Source organism: Elgaria multicarinata, chromosome 4 (assembly GCF_023053635.1).
Source record: "Elgaria multicarinata webbii isolate HBS135686 ecotype San Diego chromosome 4, rElgMul1.1.pri, whole genome shotgun sequence".
In the NCBI taxonomy this organism is placed as follows: Eukaryota; Metazoa; Chordata; class Lepidosauria; order Squamata; family Anguidae; genus Elgaria; species Elgaria multicarinata.
In genome coordinates this window covers 4,657,434-4,677,581 of record NC_086174.1, presented here as the reverse complement: position 1 = coordinate 4,677,581, position 20,148 = coordinate 4,657,434, and the positions used below count along the sequence as shown (strand labels likewise).

At 49.0% G+C, this 20,148-nt stretch overlaps 1 protein-coding gene across 1 annotated transcript in view; it reads right to left on the bottom strand.

Annotated features, from left to right (window-relative positions):
* The window catches only part of NCOA1 (nuclear receptor coactivator 1), a 270,616-nt gene that overhangs the window by 34,081 nt on the left and 216,387 nt on the right, over nt 1-20,148 (bottom strand). The window contains 6 exon segments of the mRNA XM_063123721.1: nt 3,035-3,220; nt 4,268-4,439; nt 13,253-13,516; nt 13,518-14,589; nt 16,747-16,894; nt 19,990-20,130. Coding sequence (XP_062979791.1) covers nt 3,035-3,220; nt 4,268-4,439; nt 13,253-13,516; nt 13,518-14,589; nt 16,747-16,894; nt 19,990-20,130 — 1,983 coding nt within the window.

The window sequence follows — 20,148 nt, the reverse complement described above, 5'->3', positions numbered from 1 at the left end:
AAATGATAATGTTTTAAAATGCACAAGTTCTAGGGCTGCCCTCTGGCTTTGCATATTCAGAAAGAAGCTGGCCGCTGGCCACCAGCGTCTCCTCCCAGTGTGTGAGTGGATATTGTGGCCTTTGGGCATGACCAGCGCGCCGGAACGCAGCCACGGATTGGAGAAGAAGGTGGACCGGGGCTGTGTGTCACTCTGTGCGTGAACTGGCAGCACAGCAACCAAGAAGTGTTCTTAAGGGTTGCCTGGCAACAGGAAAATAAAGGAGCCGTTGGCAACAGGAGCGGCGCCGTGGATTAGGGCTGAGAAAGGGGCTGTGGTCCCATGGGGAGAGACTGGTCCGGGTGCCCAGCAAAGGGAGGGGGGGCTGCCCCATGGCGAGTGTAATTAGCAGCCAAGCCGTGAGCTCCCAGCTCTGGAGCCTGCATTTTTCAGGCCCAAACTGAGTCCTTCCAGGACATCCTATCAAGCAGGAACAAGTGGTGTCCTTCATTTTTAAAAGATCTTTCTGAGCTTTCTCCTGTTTTTGAAAGCAAGGGACATCCCCACACCAGCACTCCAGGCAGCTGAAATGGGACTGGGAACATCTCAGGGGCATCCAGCTAACTGCAATTGGAGTTTGAATGCCTGCATTAAAAGCTCCTACGGTCTTTGGCAGCAGAGCCATTTTCTGGCGTTTTGTCATCTGAGCAAAAGTGGATTTATGAAGCTGGCAAAATGGGAAAGCCAAGCCAAGTTCCATCATACTGTGGCAGCACATCCCTCATCTAACAGGGAAAGACTTTGCAGGCTAAAGGCTTCTCTACATTGAGGAGAAATCCCGCTGCCTTACTGGGGCTTGCGGCTTCCGCATACTTTGTGGGATTGCAATCGGCTCCATTACACGAGCAGACATGAGGTTTGAATTGAAACCTTCCGTTTCAACTCCCTCCTATGTTTTTCATTAGACAGCCCCATCTAGTGGCTGAAACGGCACATCACGCCAACATTACGTGCTACGGTTTGTGTGCGTTTTATTTTAATACTTGATTATCTCCGGTGGTTTTTAAAGCAAAGTAAACCTGTAAAAACACGGGAGGGGCTCTGGATGCTGACAATGCCATGTAATGGGCCTGCAAATTTCCGTGGGTGGCCAATCACGAGTGTGCAATAAATTGCTGATGTAAAGAGGTTCTAAAACTCACAGTTCTGCAGTCCTGTTCCTCCAACTACGGGTTCTGCACCAAAGAAATACTGAATTCTTGGTCACTTATCACTTAGAGGTGAATAATCAAAGACCCGTAACTTCATCAGCCTTCTGCAGACAAGCTACCATTTCATCTTAGATTTTGGTTGCTTTCGCCAAGGTCATTATTTTGTTTATTTGTTTAGATATGAACTGGGTGGGAGAGAAGGAGCTAGTACTGTCTTAAAACTCACTAGAGAATTAGTTCCTGATTCTGTTCACTGGGGCCCAGAACAGGATTGGTGCCAGAAGACTGGAATCCCTCACGATCATAGTAGAGTTGGAAGGGGCCTATAAGGCCATCGAGTCCAACCCCCTGCTCAAGGCAGGAATCCACCCTAAAGCATCCCTGACAGGTATTTGTCCAGCTGCCTCTTGAAGGCCTCTAGTGTGGGACAGCCCACCACCTCCTTAAGTCATTGGTTCCATTGTCGTACTGCTCTAACAGTCAGGATGTTTTTCCTGATGTCCAGCTGGAATCTGGCTTCCTTTAACTTGAGCCCGTTATTCCGTGCCCTGCACTCTGGGAGGACCGAGAAGAGATCCTGGCCCTCCTCTGTGTGACAACCTTTCAAGTATTTGAAGAGTTTGGTCAGGAGCAGTGTCTGTTGCCCAACATCAGGCCAGAATGCTTGTACATAGGCCATCATGATGTGCTCAAACATTTCCTTCAGGTCCCACCGCACACACAGGCTTTGTACATTGATGGTGCTATATAAATAATAATAATAATAATAATAATAATAATAATAATAATAATAATAATAATAATGTGGGTTTAAAAATGCTGAAAAACACAGAACCGTCACTCTGCCACTGAGTTTGTTGCTCATGCATGCCCAGCAACATGAGATTTGCGGTGGCTGATCAGAAACACTGTTTGCAAGGGACAGGAAATACAGCGGACAGTTCCTTGATTCATAATCCCAAAAAATCCCCCCCAAAACCCAGGAGTTGCTGATATCCCAGGTGTGTTGTTGGCAAAAAACCAGAACAAATGGCTTTAGGATTTCATGTGCAAAAACGGATGAGACTGGGGTACATAAGAACCTAAGAAGGGCCCTGATGCTGGATCAGACCGAGGGTCCATCTAGTCCAGCACTCTGTTCGCACAGGGGCCAAGCAGCCATCGGCCAGGGACCAACAAGGAGGACATGGTGCAACAGCACCCTCCCACCCATGTTCCCCAGCAACTGGTGCACACAGGCTTACTGCCTCCGATACTGGAGAGAGCACCCAACCATCAGGGCTAGTAGCCATGGATAGCCTTCGCCTCCAGGAATTTATCCAACCCCCTTTTGAAGCCATCCAGATTGGTGGCCATCACTACATCTTGTGGTAGTGAGTTCCATCATTTAACTACGCACTGTGTGAAGAAATACTCCTAAGTAATTCCTCCTAAAGGTTTACACGCACTTCTATCATGCCATAGTGCAGGTCTTTCCGTGTTGTCACTGGGTCGCTGCTAGGAGGTGACTTTTCTAGGTTCTGCTGTGAAGACCCTTTCCCCCGCTGACTTCCAACGCGGCCGTTTTCTCCCCTTTCGCGTGAAGCGCTGCCTTTGCTTCCATGTCACAACTAACGTTGGGCTGACTGTGCTGCGCTTGGGACTTCCCATCCTTGCTCCGTCTTGGGGCGCTTGGGCCAAGACGTCATTTCGCAGGTTGACCTACCTCCAAGAGTGGCTTTTGGGAGAAGGAAGGCCTTTCGTATATGGACGGCGCTAGAGAAATCCATCACACCACCTCCTCCCTGCATGTCTCCGCTTTTGGGGAGAGGGTGTCTCTGGTTCATCACAGCAGAGGTGCCTACCTGTGTCAGGCCGGAAGGGGCTCGGTCCAGGTACTGCCCCCCTGCCTTGCTCGGGCGGTAATCCAGGATGAGGGCTGCTGCCATTCGTTGCAGGGAACGGTGCCGTCCGGAACGGAACAGGCTCCATGGGGTCGCAGAATTCAAAGGGGGACTGGCCGGCCTGCATGCCCTGGCCGCCGTTAACAGCTGGAACACAGAAGTACAGTTTAGGGGAGACATGACAGCACTCTTCAAATACTTAAAAGGTTGTCACACAGAGGAGGGCCAGGATCTCTTCTCGATCCTCCCAGAGTGCAGGACACGAAATAACAGGCTCAAGTTAAAGGAAGCCAGATTCCGGCTGGACATCAGGAAAAACTTCCTGGCTGTTAGAGCAGTACGACAATGGAACCAGTGACCTAGGGAGGTTGTGGGCTCTCCCACACTAGAGGCCTTCAAGAGGCAGCTGGACAAGCATCTGTCAGGGATGCTTTAGGGTGGATTCCTGCATTGAGCAAGGGATTGGACTCGATGGCCTTGTAGGCCCCTTCCAACTCTGCTATTCTATGATTCTATGAACCTACCCGTACGCTGCTCTCAACATCTAAGGTCCTCCTCCGAGTGCCTACTCCGAGGGACGCTCGGAGGATGGCAACAAGGGAGAGGGCCTTTTCGGTAGTGCCCCCCCCCGACTGTGGAACGATCTCCCTGATGAGGCTCGCCTGGCACCAACACTGTTATCTTTCAGGCACCAGGTCAAGACTTTTCTCTTCTCCCAGGCATTTAACACCATTCAACAACGCTAAGTTTGTTTTTTAACGGACCCCCAGAACTGTTGTTTAAATGGATACTGTTGTTTTTATACTGTTGTTTTGGATGGTTTTAAATTTCGTATATTTTTTTAATGCTTACTGTTTTTACCTTTTGTAAACCGCCCAGAGAGCTTCGGCTATGGGGCGGTATATAAACATAATAAATTAAATAATTAAATAAATAAAAATAAATAAATAAAAGTGCTTTTATGAAGGGTCAGGGACGGTTACAGAACTTGGAAGGAAATTGTTCCGTGTCTTCTTATGCTCAACCAACTCTTGGCTTTTAGCAAGTCAGTCTCAACATCACAAGGCTGCAGTCTAAGCAAACGCAGGAAGCAGCGTGAAGAACGGATCCAAAAGAGTCAGACCAGCCTTGGGGTGTGTGTGTGTGTGTGTCATGGAATGAGAAGAAACCCTCCCCAGGAGCAAAGGTACGTACAGCTCATCCCTGTGGGAGTTCTTGCGGCGTTACTGGTCTGGAGGGAGGGGGTCAGGATCTCGGACTTGACGACAATGCCGCTGCTTTCGGCCGTCTGTGATCCGCACAGGCCGGGCGGCAGTTGGGCTGCTTTTTCCAGCGACGGCAGGATCTGGTCATGGTCGGATGCGAACTGAAGGAAGAAAGCAAGGTCAGCCGCTGAGCCTTTGAGGGAAAGCCACGGAAGGGGGACACGGAACGCCAGCCCCCTTGCTCTGGTTTGGTGCCGCCGCCCCCGTCTGCCTCTTCGCCCCATGTCTCCCTCTCGCTTGCCACGAGCAGGCGTGCACCGAAAGGCCCTCGACACCACCGCGCGTTCCTGGTGGCAAAACGTTTGCAATCGGAGCACTGGACAAAAGGAGGGAACCCTGCCATGTAAGTGCGACCTAGAGAGAAACATTTCCCATATTGATTTTGCGCGTTTCTAGGGCTGCCTTTGGTACGTAGCACTCTCTAGACCGTAGGCCAGAATAAAATTACAAGAAAACAACACAAAACTATCGCTGCGGTTTGCCTTGTCTTCCGGGGGGATTTGCATCTGCTGCGAAGCTTCTTTTTATACACATAAAAGCCCCAAAGATAAAAAGCATAGGAACAGCAGCCATAAAACCAAGAAAATCCAGAAGAGCTACACCACAGGGCAGAAAAGAGTCTTTTAAAAGGCTGAGATGCCTGGGAAAAAAAGGGGAGGAAGGCTTCCCATGACACCAAAAGGACGACAGGGTTGGTGCCTGGGGAGGGTCACAGCTGAAAAGACCTTCTCTACAGTCAACCCTTGCTTAACCTCTGACAGCTTGGAGGAGACCTGGAGGAGGACCTAAATGAGGAATGGGGCCTCTGGGCAGCCTCTCTTAACACAACATCACTCCTCAGCTCCTTGCCTGTCTGCTGCATCCTTGATGGCTGCCAAGGCGGGTGGCGAAACAGCTTAAGAACATCAGGACATGTGGCGAACATCAACCTTGCCCGTGAAGCCTGAAAAGTTCATCGCTTTGCCCACTGTCTTCGTAGCCCGCCAGTTTTCACATGTACCTGCCAAACTTAGTCTAGAACAGCCCTCCCCAACCTGGTGCCCTCCAGAATGTATTGACCTGAAACTCCCATCATCTCCAGTAGGGCTGTGCTCCGCTTCGCTTCGGATCGGAGAAGCGATAGCGAGGCGGCCTGATTCGCCTCCGACAAAGGCGGAGACGGATCGGGTCGGGGGAGCTGCAGATCGAGACGAAGCGGATCGAGACGAAGCGGATCCTTCACCTCAATCGGGAGCTCCGAAAAAAAGGTAAGTGGGGGCTTACCTGGCGCTGCCGCAGTCCATGCGGCAACAGAGCCAGGTAAGGGGCAGGGCGGCTTACCTGGCTCCATCACGGTCTGGCAGTGGCTTCAACTGAGGCCGAGGATTCAAACCGGAAGACCAGGCCGCGCTGCGGCCTGGTCTTCCGGTTTGAATCCTCGGCCTCAGTTGAAGCCGCTGCTGGACCATGACAGAGCCAGGTAAGAGGGGAGGAGGGATTACCTGGTGGTGCCAGCGCTGCAGCAGTCTGTGCAGCGCCAGGTAAGGGGCAGGGGTTACAGCCACTATGTGTTACCAGACTTTCTGTACCACAATACAGAGCGTAACTTTAGTAAGTTGCCCTGGACTGTTGCAGGTCCACACAGTGCCTGGGAAAATCAGTTAAGTCCACCACCATAATGCAACAGAGGCAAAGTGCGGAAGGACTCCTTGTTACATTCCGTTTGATCCAGAAAGGTACTAGTTCTGAGACTAAAAAGTGAGCATCCAGAAACATTCTGAGAGTGAAAACATTGGCAAGGTGAGATGAGCTTACTTGGAGTAGAGACTGTTCCAGTTTGGAAACAAGACATTTCAACTGTCACACCCACATATCAAGATGTTAGAAAGACTGACTCAGTCTTGCGCATAGGAAGAGAACAATTTCAGCATCAGGAGCCTGGAGAGCAAGCGCCACCAGCATGCTCAGGAAAACGTGTCTGCGCTCTGTGAACTGTAGTCATCAACAATGTGAAATGGCTTTACTCTTCCTGTGCCACGACATCTCCACTGCGGCCACCAGGACCTAACGACAACAATAATGTGGAGAACGTGGACAGGGAGACATTTTTCTCCCTCTCTCAAAATTCTAGAACCCAAAGGGGTCATATCCCATAAAGCTGATGGGTGGGAGATCCAGGACAGATAAAAGGAAGGACTTCTTCACACAGCGCAGAGTTAAACTATGGAACTCACTACCACAAGATGTGGTGATGGCCACCCATTTGGATGGTTTTAAAAGGAAGCTGGATAAATTCCTGGAGGAGAAGGCTATCCATGGATATGAGCCCTGATGGTTGTGCGCTATCTCCAGTATCCAAGGCAGTAAGCCTGTGAGCACCAGTTGCTGGGGAACATGGGTAGGAGGGTCCTGCTTGGGGGTTCCTGGTTGACAGCTGGTTGGCCACTGTGTGAACAAAATGCTGGACTCAATGGACCCTTGGCCTGATCCAGCGAGGCTCTTCTGGTGTTCTTCTGATACACACACACAGGAACGGATCAGTCCGTGGACACAGACAAGCTGGAGCGTGTTCAGAGGAGGGCAACCAGGATGATCAGGGGTCTGGAAACAAAGCCCTATGAAGAGAGACTGAAAGAACTGGGCAGGTTTAGCCTAGAGAACAGAAGATGGAGGGGAGACATGAGAGCACTCTTCAAAGACTTCAAAGGTTGTCACACAGAGGAGGGCCAGGATCTCTTCTCGATCCTCCCAGAGTGCAGGACACGGAATAACGGGCTCAAGTTACAGGAAGCCAGATTCCAGCTGGACATCAGGAAAAACTTCCTGACTGTTAGAGCAGTACGACAATGGAATCAGTTGCCTGGTGAGGTTGTGGGCTCTCCCACACTGGAGGCCTTCAAGAGGCAGCTGGACAAGCATCTGTCAGGGATGCTTTAGGGTGGATTCCTGCATTGAGCAGGGGGTTGGACTCGATGGCCTTGTGGGCCCCTTCCGACTCTGCTATTCTATGATTCTATGTCTGCTCCACTGAAGCTGAACTGGTGCTGACATTGCTACCATTCCAGGAAAGGAAAGGAAAGGAAAGGAAAGGAAAGGAACTTCTCGTGCAAGCACTTGAGTCACTGCTGACTCCTAGAGGGATGCCTGCTTTCGCTGACGTTTCCTTGACAGACTTTAGAATCATAGGATCATTTTGTAGCGGGGTGGTTTGCCATTGCCTTCCCCAGTCACGGTTACCTTTCCCCCAGCTAGCTGGGTACTCATTTTACCGACCTCGGAAGGATGGAAGGCTGAGTCGACCTGAGCCGGCTGCCTGAGAACCAGCTTCCGTTGGGATCGAACTCAGGCCGTGGGGAGAGTTTCGGCCGCAGTAACTGCCGCTTACCACTCTGCGCCACACGAGGCTCATTCCAGAGCCAGGTGAAAATTTGCCCAGATGTTTTAAAGTATTGTGCTTGGTCCTGTTTAGTTTGCTCTGCTTTTTCTGTTTGTTGTAATTTTGGTTTATGGGCTATGTTGTATTATAATCAGCGTTTCCCCAACCTGGCACCCTCCAGAAGCGCTGGACTACGATTCCCAGGATGCAGCAGCCAGCCATGATGGGAGATGCAGTTCAAATGAAGGATGTCAGGTTGGGGAAGGATGTATGATATTGTGGCTTTCTTTAGTTTGTACGTCTGCTGGTCTATTTTGGTTTGTATGCCTCTAGTTTGCTGCCTCAATGTCTCAGGACAGTTTATTCTCCCAGCATTTTAACAGTCTATAAATAAATTTTAACTTGGTGCTTTAAATTAGTAATTTTGCATTGCTGCTGTTTTTATCTGGTTGAGCTTTTATATTGTATTTTATATTATGGTTTTATACTGTTGTTTTATACTTTGAATGTTTTTAATTTTTGTGAACCGCCCAGAGAGCTCCAGCTATTGGGCGGTATAGAAATGTAATAAATAAATAAAATAAATAGGAAGAGAACAGAGGAAGAGAAACAGAAGTGGCCAGACACTGCTGAGAAGGACAGGTCTCCTCTACCTGTGGACGCTGGTCATTCTTGCCTGTTCCCCAACTAATGGGAGGCTTTGATGTAGGATGGCTCATTCTCATTTGCTCAAATTCAAGTCTCTCTCTCTCTCCAAAGATCCAACTTCAATACTTCTCTCTGTATTTATTCATGGGAAGTTGGTAGAGCTGCAAAAGACAGCCCTGTCTTCCCAGATTATTTCATTCCTACTCATTCTCCCTCCCTGTCTCTTTGCTGACACAAGTTCTCCAATTTAGCAAACCTCCCACAAAAGGGAAAAGTACTTCAGGAAATGTACTTGAAGATGGGAATGTGATCTAATGAGACAATTAGAGGGAAAGCGATATAATGAGAAATCACAACACCACTGTGCCTTAAGAAAGAAGAGTTCGCTCACATTATTACGCTCCACAGGTAAAGAACCGAGCAAGCTCCATCTAATACAGCCTTCCTCAACCTGGGGCGCTCCAGATGGGTTGGACTGCAACTCCCAGAATGCCCCAGCCAGCTGGCTGGGGCATTCTGGGAGTTGTAGTCCAACCCATCTGGAGCGCCCCAGGTTGAGGAAGGCTGATCTAATACAACTTCCGCCAGCTGTGGTCTGTTCTGCTATTGTCCCTTTGGCAATTTGCGTGTGGCTTAAATTGTGACCTTGGAACTACTTTGCCCACCTCCGAACAGAGATATGGGGGGTGCCTATGCATTCTGGAAGCCCTGCAGTAGGTGCACAGTGGCGCTTCGTCGGTTATACAACGCAGCAGCCATCTCGCAGCCGTTGTGCAACTAAGAATCAAGTGCCTGAATTTGCTTCTTCTTTTTTCCTCCTCCCTCCCAATCCCCTTTCCTTTTGTGTCATGTTTTTTAGATTGTAAGCCTGTGGGCAGGGGCTGTCAAGAAATATTTCTGGCTAAAGGGCGGGATAAAAGTACTAAAATAAATAAATAAATAAATAAATACCATGGGGCTTTCTTGCGAAGCTGCGATTTTAAAGAAGTCAGGGACTCACCCAAACCTTTTCGGCAGAGTGAGGTGAGTATGGCGCTTATCCTCGCTTCGGCGTTGTGGCAGAGGCGTTCCCAGGCAGATGGTGACCTCTGATTGGTCACCATCCTCCCAGGCAAAGGGTGGTCCCAGCAAGCCGAATGGCCGCTGGAAACCATGTGCCCTCCCTCTGCGTCAGGATTAGCTGCCGTCACCGCATAGCAGAGAAAGAACAGGGGATTGTTTAACATGGCGGCAGCCCCATGGTTGCCACTTTGGCTAGAGTCACGCCGGCATTAAAGATCCACAAACTACACCTCGCCTACAACCCACAATTCTAGTTTGTGTCGCAGAAACAATGAAAAGTAAAGGACTAGAAAAAGATCAGCGAATTATACAGAGAAGGAAAACTGAGATGCAGAGCACTTTCTGAACCTGGGGGATGCTTATACTACTTTGCATTTATACTGTGCTTTTCGAGTGTGTTTGAAATGCATTCTTATGGCAGGCCTATGAGGCAGGCTCAGTGGAATTAACCCCTGGTTGCAGAAGAGGGTCTGAGGCTGAGTGAGGGTTAAAGGAGCACCAATTCCGGTTGCAGCCTCTGCATCTCTGGGGCAGCCTTGCAAGGTTCATAGCAAAACTCAAAGGCCCGCTCTGGGCAAGCAACGAGGGTGAGTAAGAGCATGTGTTGTGATTTTAAAAAATACCTCATAATACTGAGACACTAGAGAGAAGTGCGATATGGCTGCAAGAAAGGCCAATGCTATTTTGGGCTGCATTAATAGAAGTATCGCTTCCAAATCGCATGAGGTACTGGTTCCTCTCTAGTCGGCCCTGGTTAGGCCTCATTGAGAGTACTGCGTCCAGTTCTGAGCTCCACAATTCAAGAAGGACGCAGACAAGCTGGAGTGTGTTCAGAGGAGGGCAACCAGGATGGTCAGGGGTCTGGAAACAAAGCCCTATGAAGAGAGACTGAAAGAACTCGGCATGTTTAGCCTGGAGAAGAGAAGACTGAGGGGAGACATGATTTGTTGTTTATTCATTCAGTCGCTTCCGACTCTTCGTGACTTCATGGACCAGCCCACGCCAGAGCTTTCTGTCGGCTGTTGCCACCCCTAGCTCCCCCAAGGTCAAGTCTGTCACCTCCAGAATATCATCCATCCATCTTGCCCTTGGTCAGCCCCTCTTCCTTTTGCCTTCCACTTTCCCTAGCATCAGCCTCTTCTCCAGGGTATCCTGTCTTCTCATTATGTGGCCAAAGTACTTCAGTTTTGCCTTTAATACCATTCCCTCAAGTGAGCAGTCTGGCTTTATTTCCTGGAGTATGGACTGGTTTGATCTTCTTGCAGTCCACGGCACTCTCAGAATTTCCCTCCAACACCACAGTTCAAACGCATCTCTCTTCCTTCGCTCAGCCTTCCTTATGGTCCAGCTCTCGCAGCCATAGGTTACTACGGGGAATACCATTGCTTTAACTATGTGGACCTTTGTTGTCAGTGTGGTGTCTCTGCTCTTAACTATTTTATCAAGATTTGTCATTGCTCTCCTCCCAAGAAGTAAACGTCTTCTGATTTCCTGGAGACATGAGAGCACTCTTCAAATACTTAAAAGGTTGTCACACAGAAGAGGGCCAGGATCTCTTCTCGATCCTCCCAGAGTGCAGGACACGGAATAACGGGCTCAAGTTACAGGAAGCCAGATTCCGGCTGGACATCAGGAAAAACATCCTGACAGTTAGAGCAGTATGATGATGGAACCAGTTACCTAGGGAGGTTGTGGGCTCTCCCACACTAGAGGCCTTCAAGAGGCAGCTGGACAACCCTCTGTCAGGGATGCTTTAGGGTGGATTCCTGCATTGAGCAGGGGGTTGGATTCAATGGCCTTGTAGGGCCCTTCCAGGTCTACTATTCTATGATTCTATAAGTGCTCCAGAGCAGTGATCACATGTGATCAGAAAATATTATTTATTTTGTCCATCCTTAACCATTCGGAGCACTGTCTGTTATCTGAGGCTTTTTAAGGGCTATTGCATATCACCTGGGGCACCTGTTAGGTTGAGGGGCAATCCGTAAATGTACTAAAGAAATGAACAGATATTCCACACCACAGCCCTTTCTGACACAAGTCTTGAAGTGGGCTCTGTGGCTTTTACTTAACTATCAAACTCTCCCCTCGGTCGATTTGACAAGAAGGAGTAACAGTCCTATTCGCATTGTCATTTCCTCGGCTTTTTATAAAAAGACACGAGTTGGGAGAGGGGGTGTTGAAAAAGGCAGCACCCGCTCCTATTCATGAATATTTATACACCAAAACCACTCCTGCAGGGAACTGTGATTGCTATTTAATAACTCTATCGTGAGAGATAACGGGACCTTAAAATTGCTGGTTCCCAGCCAAGAAACGGAAGGGAGACTGAACATTCGCTTAGGCTTGCTGAACATTCGCTTAAACGGTGGAGAAGAATAGCCAAGAGCCACTTTAAACTTGAGAATATTTTCTCATGGGTGAATTCAGGGAGTCTTCTAAAATGGGGCCGTGTCTCTCTGCCGCGCCAGGAGGATATGAGAACATCAGACCAAGAGTCCCTTTAGTCCAACATTCTGTTCACACAACCAGAGTTCCACAAGCGGGACATGTGTGCAACAGCACCCTCCCACCCATGTTCCCCAGCAACTGGTGGACGCAGGATACATTACCACCCTGCCCTAGTATACAGGAACTGTTTTAAGAATCATTAACTATCAAATCCCTAAATATGTTATTTGTTTGTATTCTTAATTCTAGAAAATAACTCCTAGTCATTCCAAAACCACCTTACCAGGTAAGGACAGGAGGACATACCGTATTTCTTCGATTGTAAGACGCCATCGATTGTAAGACGCACACTAATTTCAGTACCACCAACAGAAAAAAAAAACACCTAAGACACACCCGCGATTCTAAGACGCACCCCGTTTTTAGAGATGTTTATATGGGGAAAAAAGTGTGTCTTAGAATTGAAGAAATACGGTATATAAAAGCTACTAAATTGGCAAACAACTTGAGTTCAGTAAGCTTTTTACAGCCTTTTAAAAAGCAACAGAATAGGGGTAAGTAGAAAACAAAGATTAAGAAAGAATAAAGATTTTTGAATTATATTGTTGTAAACTTGTAGCTCCAGTATAAACATGAATATAATTAACATTACACTCCTTTGACTTGCAGGCTAAGACATTCAAAAACAATTTTTGTACTTCATGAGTATGTAAATTTTAGTATACCGCTGAAGAAAACGCGTGTGGCTTTGGTTTTATTGTTCATTGTGGTTTTATTGCTTATGGCTTGTATTATGTTTTTTCATGGTTTTATGTAATACCATGCAGTAGCGGTCCCCAACCTTTTTGGCACCAGGGACCGGTTTCGTGGAAGACAATTTTTCCACGGACTGGGGGGGCGGGGTTTGAGGGGATGGTTTTGGGAAGCCACACTCACCCCCTCCAGCGTCCTGTCTTTGTTTCGGCTGGTGGTGGCCCCCAGACTATGGAACGATCTCCCTGACGAGGCTCGCCTGGCGCCAACGCTGCTATCTTTCCGGCGTCAGGTTAAGACTTTCCTCTTTGCCCAGGCATATGGCAGCACATCTTAATCACCCACATGTTTAGTTTTTTAACGGTTTTTAATGCTTTATGTGTGTGTGTTCTGTGTTTTAGAATTTTACATTCTGTATACTCGTTTTAATCTTAATTTTAGAATTTCTGTAAACCGCCCAGAGAGCCCTGGCTATGGGAACGGTATATAAGTGCAATAAATAAATAAAAGAAATAAATAGTCAACCTTAGCCAAGGAACACCTTCAAGACTGCAGCTGCATCCGGAGACTTACCATGAACGGAGCATGGTATTGGTGCTAACAGGAAAGGACTCTCAATGGGGGGGGGGGAGGGGGGGAACCCACCTGGCCCTGTGGCTGCAGCTTCGCCTCCTCCTGAGCCGAGGGCTTCGTCAGCAAGGCCGGAGCGGCACTGCAGGGATCCAAGTGCTCGGTGCTCTCTTTCACCTTCACATCCTCCAGGCTCAAGGTGGGGTTCGACACCAGCTCTTTATCGTCATTGTCGAGCAGGTAGCGAAGGAGCTGGTGGTCCTTGGAATCCTTCTTCTTCGCAGCATCTGCCTCCAGCCTGACGTCCACGGTCCCGGGGGCCTGGCCCTGCGGGGGTGCCAGCGGCGCCTGCTCCGCCGGGCGCACCGTCCTTCTTGTCGTGCTCCATGGACAAGTTGCCAATGTCCGAGGGGCTGCCCTCCTGGAGGAGCCGGTGCAAGATCTTGTGGCGCTCCGTGAGGGAGCTGTGAGAGGAGGGGCACGCGCTGCCCACGGGGTTCCCGGAGGCCGGGGCCCCGGAGGCGCCTGTGCAAGACAGCGGCTCTTTGCAGCTGGTGTCGGCGTCCGTGTGCCGTAGCTGCTCCTGGGCCGTGGAAGCCAGGAGCTGGACGAGTTTGTGGCTGGTGACCTGCAAGCACTTGCTCTCGCCCTCGGAGAGTCTGTCCCCGCCGTGCAGCAAGCCGGAGTCCAAGGGGGGCTTGCTGTCGCTTGGGCTGCCGTCGGAATGAGCCATGCTGCACAGCATGGAGGAGATCTCCTTGCTGTCTTTAGGCTCCGTTTTCATGGGCGGCAGGCTCACGCGGCCGGGCGAGTTCTGGTTGCTGAGCTGCCGCAGCGCAGGGGGGGGCGTGGAGTAGCCCACCGGGGGGCTGGGCCCTTCGGCCAGTCCCTGCATGGAGTTTAACGGGGTGCCCGGGTAAGGCCTGCTGCCGACGGCACCGCAGCTGCCCACCACGCCCCCCGGGGAGTGTGTGTGGGGCATCGTGGGAGAAAAAGGGTTGCTTGGCATTCTGGGCCGATGGACCAGCCCTGGGCTGACCCGATGCCTGGGGGACATGAACTGCGGCGGGGTGACCCCGGGGCTGTTCATTGGGGAGCTGCTGAGGTTGAGCGCATGGTTACTGTTCTGGGGACCGGCCTGTCCCTGATTTAAGGCAAAATTAGCTCCCATCTGGCTGCCGGGGGAACATCCGAAAGAGGCTTGGCCGGGGGCAGTGTTGCTGTTGCCGTGCAGGCCGGATCCCGGCGGGTGGTTCGCGCTGGCTGGTAACATGCTGCCGTTGGCAGGAGGGAGAGGGGAGGGCAGAGCCAGGCCTTGCCCCGGGGAAATGTTGGGATTCAGCGAGGGACTGACTCGGGGCAGAGGCATTCCGGAGTTAGTGTTCTCTTGGGGCGACAGTGCGCCGTGTTCCCTGGGTTGGGAGAAAGAGAAGGGAGAAGGTGATTGGCGGAGAAAGAAGAAGGGGTCGTCCACGCGGCGTTTACGGGAGGGACCAGTTTCTTCTGGCTTCTGCCTTTGTGACTGTTCCAGAAAAACCCATGTCGCCAGTTCAATGGCCGGTTCCCATGTAACATGCATAGGCCTCTGGGAGAAACCACCCAGTGGAGGTAACATCGCAACAGAAGAAGCCCAAGAATCCAAAAGAAGGGAAAGGCACTCACCATAGCAGGTGTCTCATCCAAATATGGTCCCCACCACCACCATTTCCTAACCCCCAGAATTGCTGGCTTTAGTTCTGACCCCAAATTAATGGCCACTCTTCGCCACTGAAGCTGTTCGCGCATTCAACTCCCCCACGCCAATAAATTGTATGCAATGGGCCCAGAAGGGAAGGGGACCGCCCCCCCTTCCCACTTGGAGATGGGATCATGGAGGGAACCGCCCAGAAAGCTTCGGCTATTGGGCGGTATAGGAATGCAATAAAATAAATAAATAAATAAATAAATAAATAAGGGACTCCTTTCCAAGAACGTGAAGGGGCTGGGAAAAGCTTCTACTTGAAAAGAAATTATTGGGGGTTGGGGGGAATTAGCAGTGTCAAGGCAATTAAGAATGTATGAATGAGCAAAATATTCTTATTAAAAAAAAAACAGGGGAAAAACACAATAAAGCAGCAATGAGGCAAAGGCTGGGTTTAATAATAATAATAATAATAATAATAATAATAATAATAATAATAATAATAAAATAAATAATTCCTCCTTTTCCCCAGTACTGGGACTCAAGGCGGTTTACAAGATTAAAACATGTACAATTAAAACATATAAATATAAGTTTCTGTTCACCACTCTGCTGCTAAGATCATCTTCTTGGCTCACCGCTCTGACCATGTAACTCCACTTCTGAAATCTCTTCATTGGCTTCCAATTCACTTCAGAATCCAATATAAACTTCTCCTGTTGACCTACAAAGCTTTTCATTGTCTAGCTCCTTCCTATCTCTCCTCTCTCATCTCACACTATTGCCCCGCTCGTGGTCTTCGCTCCTCTAATGCCGTGTTTCTCACCTGCCCAAGGGTCTCTACTTCCCTTGCTCGGCTTCGTCCATTTTCTTCGGCTGCCCCTTACGCCTGGAACGCTCTTCCAGAACATTTGAGAACTACAAGTTCAACCACAGCTTTTAAAGCTCAGCTAAAAACTTTTCTTTTTCCTAAAGCTTTTAAAACTTGATTTTGTTCTGACTTTATACTGTTAGTTTTACCCTACCCAGTGCCTGTTTACCCTACCCTGTGCCTGTTTGCTTTCTCTTCCCCTCCTTATTGTTTTATTATGGTTTTATTAGAATGTAAGCCTATGCGGCAGGGTCTTGCTATTTACTGTTTTACTCTGTACAGCACCATGTACATTGATGGTGCTATATAAATAAATAAATAAATAAATAAATAAATAAATAATAAATTACAAAAGTTAAAATAGGCTAACCTTGTTGTTGCTTTTTTAAGCACCACCTGTGTTTATTGTCAACTTGCAGGGTTACGCGGGCAAAACGAGACTGGTCCCTCCCCAAGGTATACTTGGAAGGTGGTCACCCAGAGGAGGGCCAGGATCTCTTCTCGATCCTCCCAGAGTGCAGGACACGGAATAACGGGCTCAATTAAAGGAAGCCAGATTCTAGCTGGACATCAGGAAAAACTTCCTGACTGTTAGAGCAGTACGACAATGGAACCAGTGACCTAGGGAGGTTGTGGGCTCTCCCACACTAGAGGCCTTCAAGAGGCAGCTGGACAACCATCTGTCAGGGATGCTTTAGGGTGGATTCCTGCCTTGAGCAGGGGGTTGGACTCGATGGCCTTGTAGGCCCTTTCCAACTCTATGATTCTAAGTATAATAATTAGTGATATACAACAAGATGGCTACCCTTGTTATTGTTGTTGTTGTTTTAATGTGTTTCATGTCAACTTGCAGGGTTATGTGGGCAAAACGAGACTGGTCCCTTACCCAAGGAACAAAAAACTTAGGACGAAAAGCACGTGAATGAAAACACAGACCGAAAACAACAACCAGGGTTGGGGTGTGGGGACATAAACAGAGGGGCGGAATAGCAAGCAATGAAACTGGGCGTCTCTCACCTCTCAATGATGTGAATGCCCATGATGAATGGCTGCATCTCCGGACTTTGAGGGCAGCAGAGTTTGCACTTGGTATGAGCGCTCAGGACGGTCCCATCGCTCAGCGTGAACCGGTAAGATGGGCTGAAGGCTGTGCCCCGGGTCATCACTGGGGAGAAAGAGAAAGCGGCGGGGTGGGGTGGGGGGGCGGGGAGAGAAAAAGAGAGGATGGCTTCATGAGTTGATATGCTCTGCTTCTATGATCATCAGAAGTAAGGACTCCGATAGAGGTTTTACCGTAGAACAACTCGCAACCCTTCGCTTCCTTTGGTGGGTGGGTGGGTGTCCTCCCATTCGCACTGTGACCTTTTACAAATGGGAGCACTGAGACGGAGAAAGCAGCTTCTCAAGTTTGTCCGAAGATTGAGATTGAGCAGAGGTTTGGACCCTGGTGCCACCCTCTCTCCAGTGACTCTTAAATGCCATTTGTTTCCCAAGGCGACAAAGCTGGGGGAAGCGGGAAGGAAAAGCCAGAATGTGGACGAATACCATATGGGTAGGGGGTCTCAAAAATCTGAGACCTTTTTACAGCCCCACCACATCTGTGTGGCAGACCAAGGCCATAGCTAGACCCAAGGTTTATCCCTGGATCGTCCAGGGGTCAAACCTGTTCATGTAGGTGACACACAGGGGATCCAGTGCTCAGGCAGGGGCAAACCCGGGATGATCCCAGGATAAACCTTAGGTCTAGCTGTGGCCAAGTCTTTTTGGAAATTTCAAACATAATGGGAGGAACTACAATTAAATCTCCAGAACTGGCACTTTTAAACTTATTCCATGGACACCATAAAGACCTATTACATAAGAAATTGGTGGGATACCTCCTAACAGCAGTGCGAGTGCTTAAAGCCATTGGAAGGATCTACAAGGAATCTCAATAACTACCGTGTTTCTTCAGTTCTAAGACACACCTTTTTCCCCATATAAACACCTCTAAAAACAGGGTGCGTCTTAGAATCGCGGGCGCATTTATTATTTCTTAGAAATAAAGCTTTTTTTCTGTTGGTGGTACTGAAATTAGTGTGTGTCTTACAATCGATGGCATCTTAGAATCGAAGAAATGTGGTAAATGGTGTAATAAGGTATTGGGAAGGAGCAGTAAAAGAAAAATTATCTCAAAAGTTATGTATAGCAAAAGGACCAAAAAAAAAATTAGATACGTTTGCCGTTGAGTGGACGACCTTTATTACCGTATTTCTTCGATTGTAAGACACCATCGATTGTAAGATGCACACTAATTTCAGTACCACCAACAGAAAAAAGCTTTAATTCTAAGAAATAATAATCGCACCTGCAATTCTAAGACGCCATCGCTTGGAAGACGCACACTAATTTCAGTACCACCAACAGAAAAAAAGCTTTGATGCTAAGAATAATAATCACACCTGCGATTCTAAGACGCACCCCGTTTTTAAAGATGTTTATATGGGGGGAAAAGTGCATCTTAGAATTGAAGAAATACAGTACATATATGAATAAAGATAGTAACACACATCCAGTCCCGAAAGCTTTTAGGAATATTTGGTCTACATAAAACACAATCATCCCTTTTAATGTAATGTCTATGTTTACATCTGTATTTGTAATATACCTCAGAGTCTTTTACTTTATCTTATATGACCATGTTCTGTACTAAATCTCCATTATGCTGTCGGAATTATAGTGGAATATTGTTTTCTTTTCATTTTTCCTTTCCCTGTATTTCTTTTTTCTGTTTTTTCCCTCTTTTTGTTTCTCGTGCTGTTGTTTTGTTGATTATTATCATTGTATCTCTTGTATATTTTCAATAAAAAATTAAAATATATATATATGGGCAGGGGTGGGCTTCACACAAGCGCCTTGCGCCCCCCCCCGCCATCCCACAGGGCACCGTCTCCGTCCCTCCATGTCTATTTTCTTGTAGTATAAAAGTAAGGCGGAATGGTTGCGGCTTTCCACTGGTATTTGGCAGCAAACCACTATAGAAGCTTGGAATGGACACATTTAGCTTGCTTTCAAGCAAAATTGTCCATGTTAAGCCTCCGACACTTCTCGTCTTTTTCCCCTGCCTTTTTTTTTCCAGCGGCAGGGGACTGCGGCCCACAGTGGGGGCGGAGGGGTGGGAATTGCCTCCTGGACCACCCAACGTTGCCCACCCCAGCTCTATGGCTTAGGTACCAGGAGGGAGCCTCGACACGCACACCCTCCTCCTCCAGCCCTGTGGAATTCATTCACAGAGGATGCTGAAACGTTCCCGGGCTACAAATAAAGAGAGAACAAATTCATGCACAAGCGAAGATGTTATTCTCTCAGCCAAAGGAATACGGGCTTATAGTTGTACTGACCCACCTTGCAGGCGTGTTGTAAGGATTAACCAGATACTGATTCCTATCTCTCTTTTATTAAGTTTATATCCTGCCTTTCCACTACAATTAGTGCTGAGGGGCTACTGGGCACTTTGCTGCAGTGCGGCCCGGCATCATGAAACGGATTCGTTCTAATCCAGATCAGCTGTTTTATGTCCAAGCGGTCTCGGGGCACTCACTTGACAACAGTCTGGAGCTTTGGAGCCTCCTCCGTCCTCTTCGAATCTGGCGGCGTCTCCATGGAGACATTGGGGTTAGGAAAACATTCAGCACGCCCCACAGATCATTACAATGTGATCCCACCCTTTCTCCAAGGGGTTCCCTCCTCCGCCCCCTCCGTTTCGTCAGGCTGGGAAACCGTGTGTGACTGGCAGAGGGGTCACCCAAGGGAGCATCGTGGTTGAATGGGGATAGAAACTCAGGTCTCCCTGGTGTGTGTCCAGCGCTCCAAGACCACCCTACTAGCTCTGAACAGAAGCAGCCATCTTAGGAGACTTTGAAACCTCTCTGTTCCCCTTCGGGGGCCAACCAGGCAGCCAAGCCGTGAATAACTTGGCTGCTTGGCTTCTGTCCTTACTTCCTGAAAGGGCTGCAGGAAGGCCGCTGGGCTGGCATGCCACCCCCACGCTGGAGGCCAACCGCCTCCCAGGCCAGGTTGCCACGGCAGTGCCGAGCCATGACCGGCGGCTCGGCGGAATCCTTGGTCAGCCGGAGGGGCCGCTGGCGTTACTCAGCCATTTCGGCAGCTTCCTTTGGCAGCAGGATTTGCCTGCCTCATTGGTTTTTTTTTTTAATTTTCAGCCCGGAAAGCACTTCTCCAGCGACAATGGCCGTGCGTGTAAAGAGAGGAGGCTTTTACCTTCCTGAAATAGCTGCTTGGCGTACGATGGCTCCCTGCCCTGTGGCTGGAAGAAAGCGTAGATGCACTTCCTCACTAAATCCTCCCAGCCGGTCCGGCCCGCCGCTCTCAGGGAGCTGGTGTCGATGGAGATGATTTTACCTGAGCGGAGAGGAATGG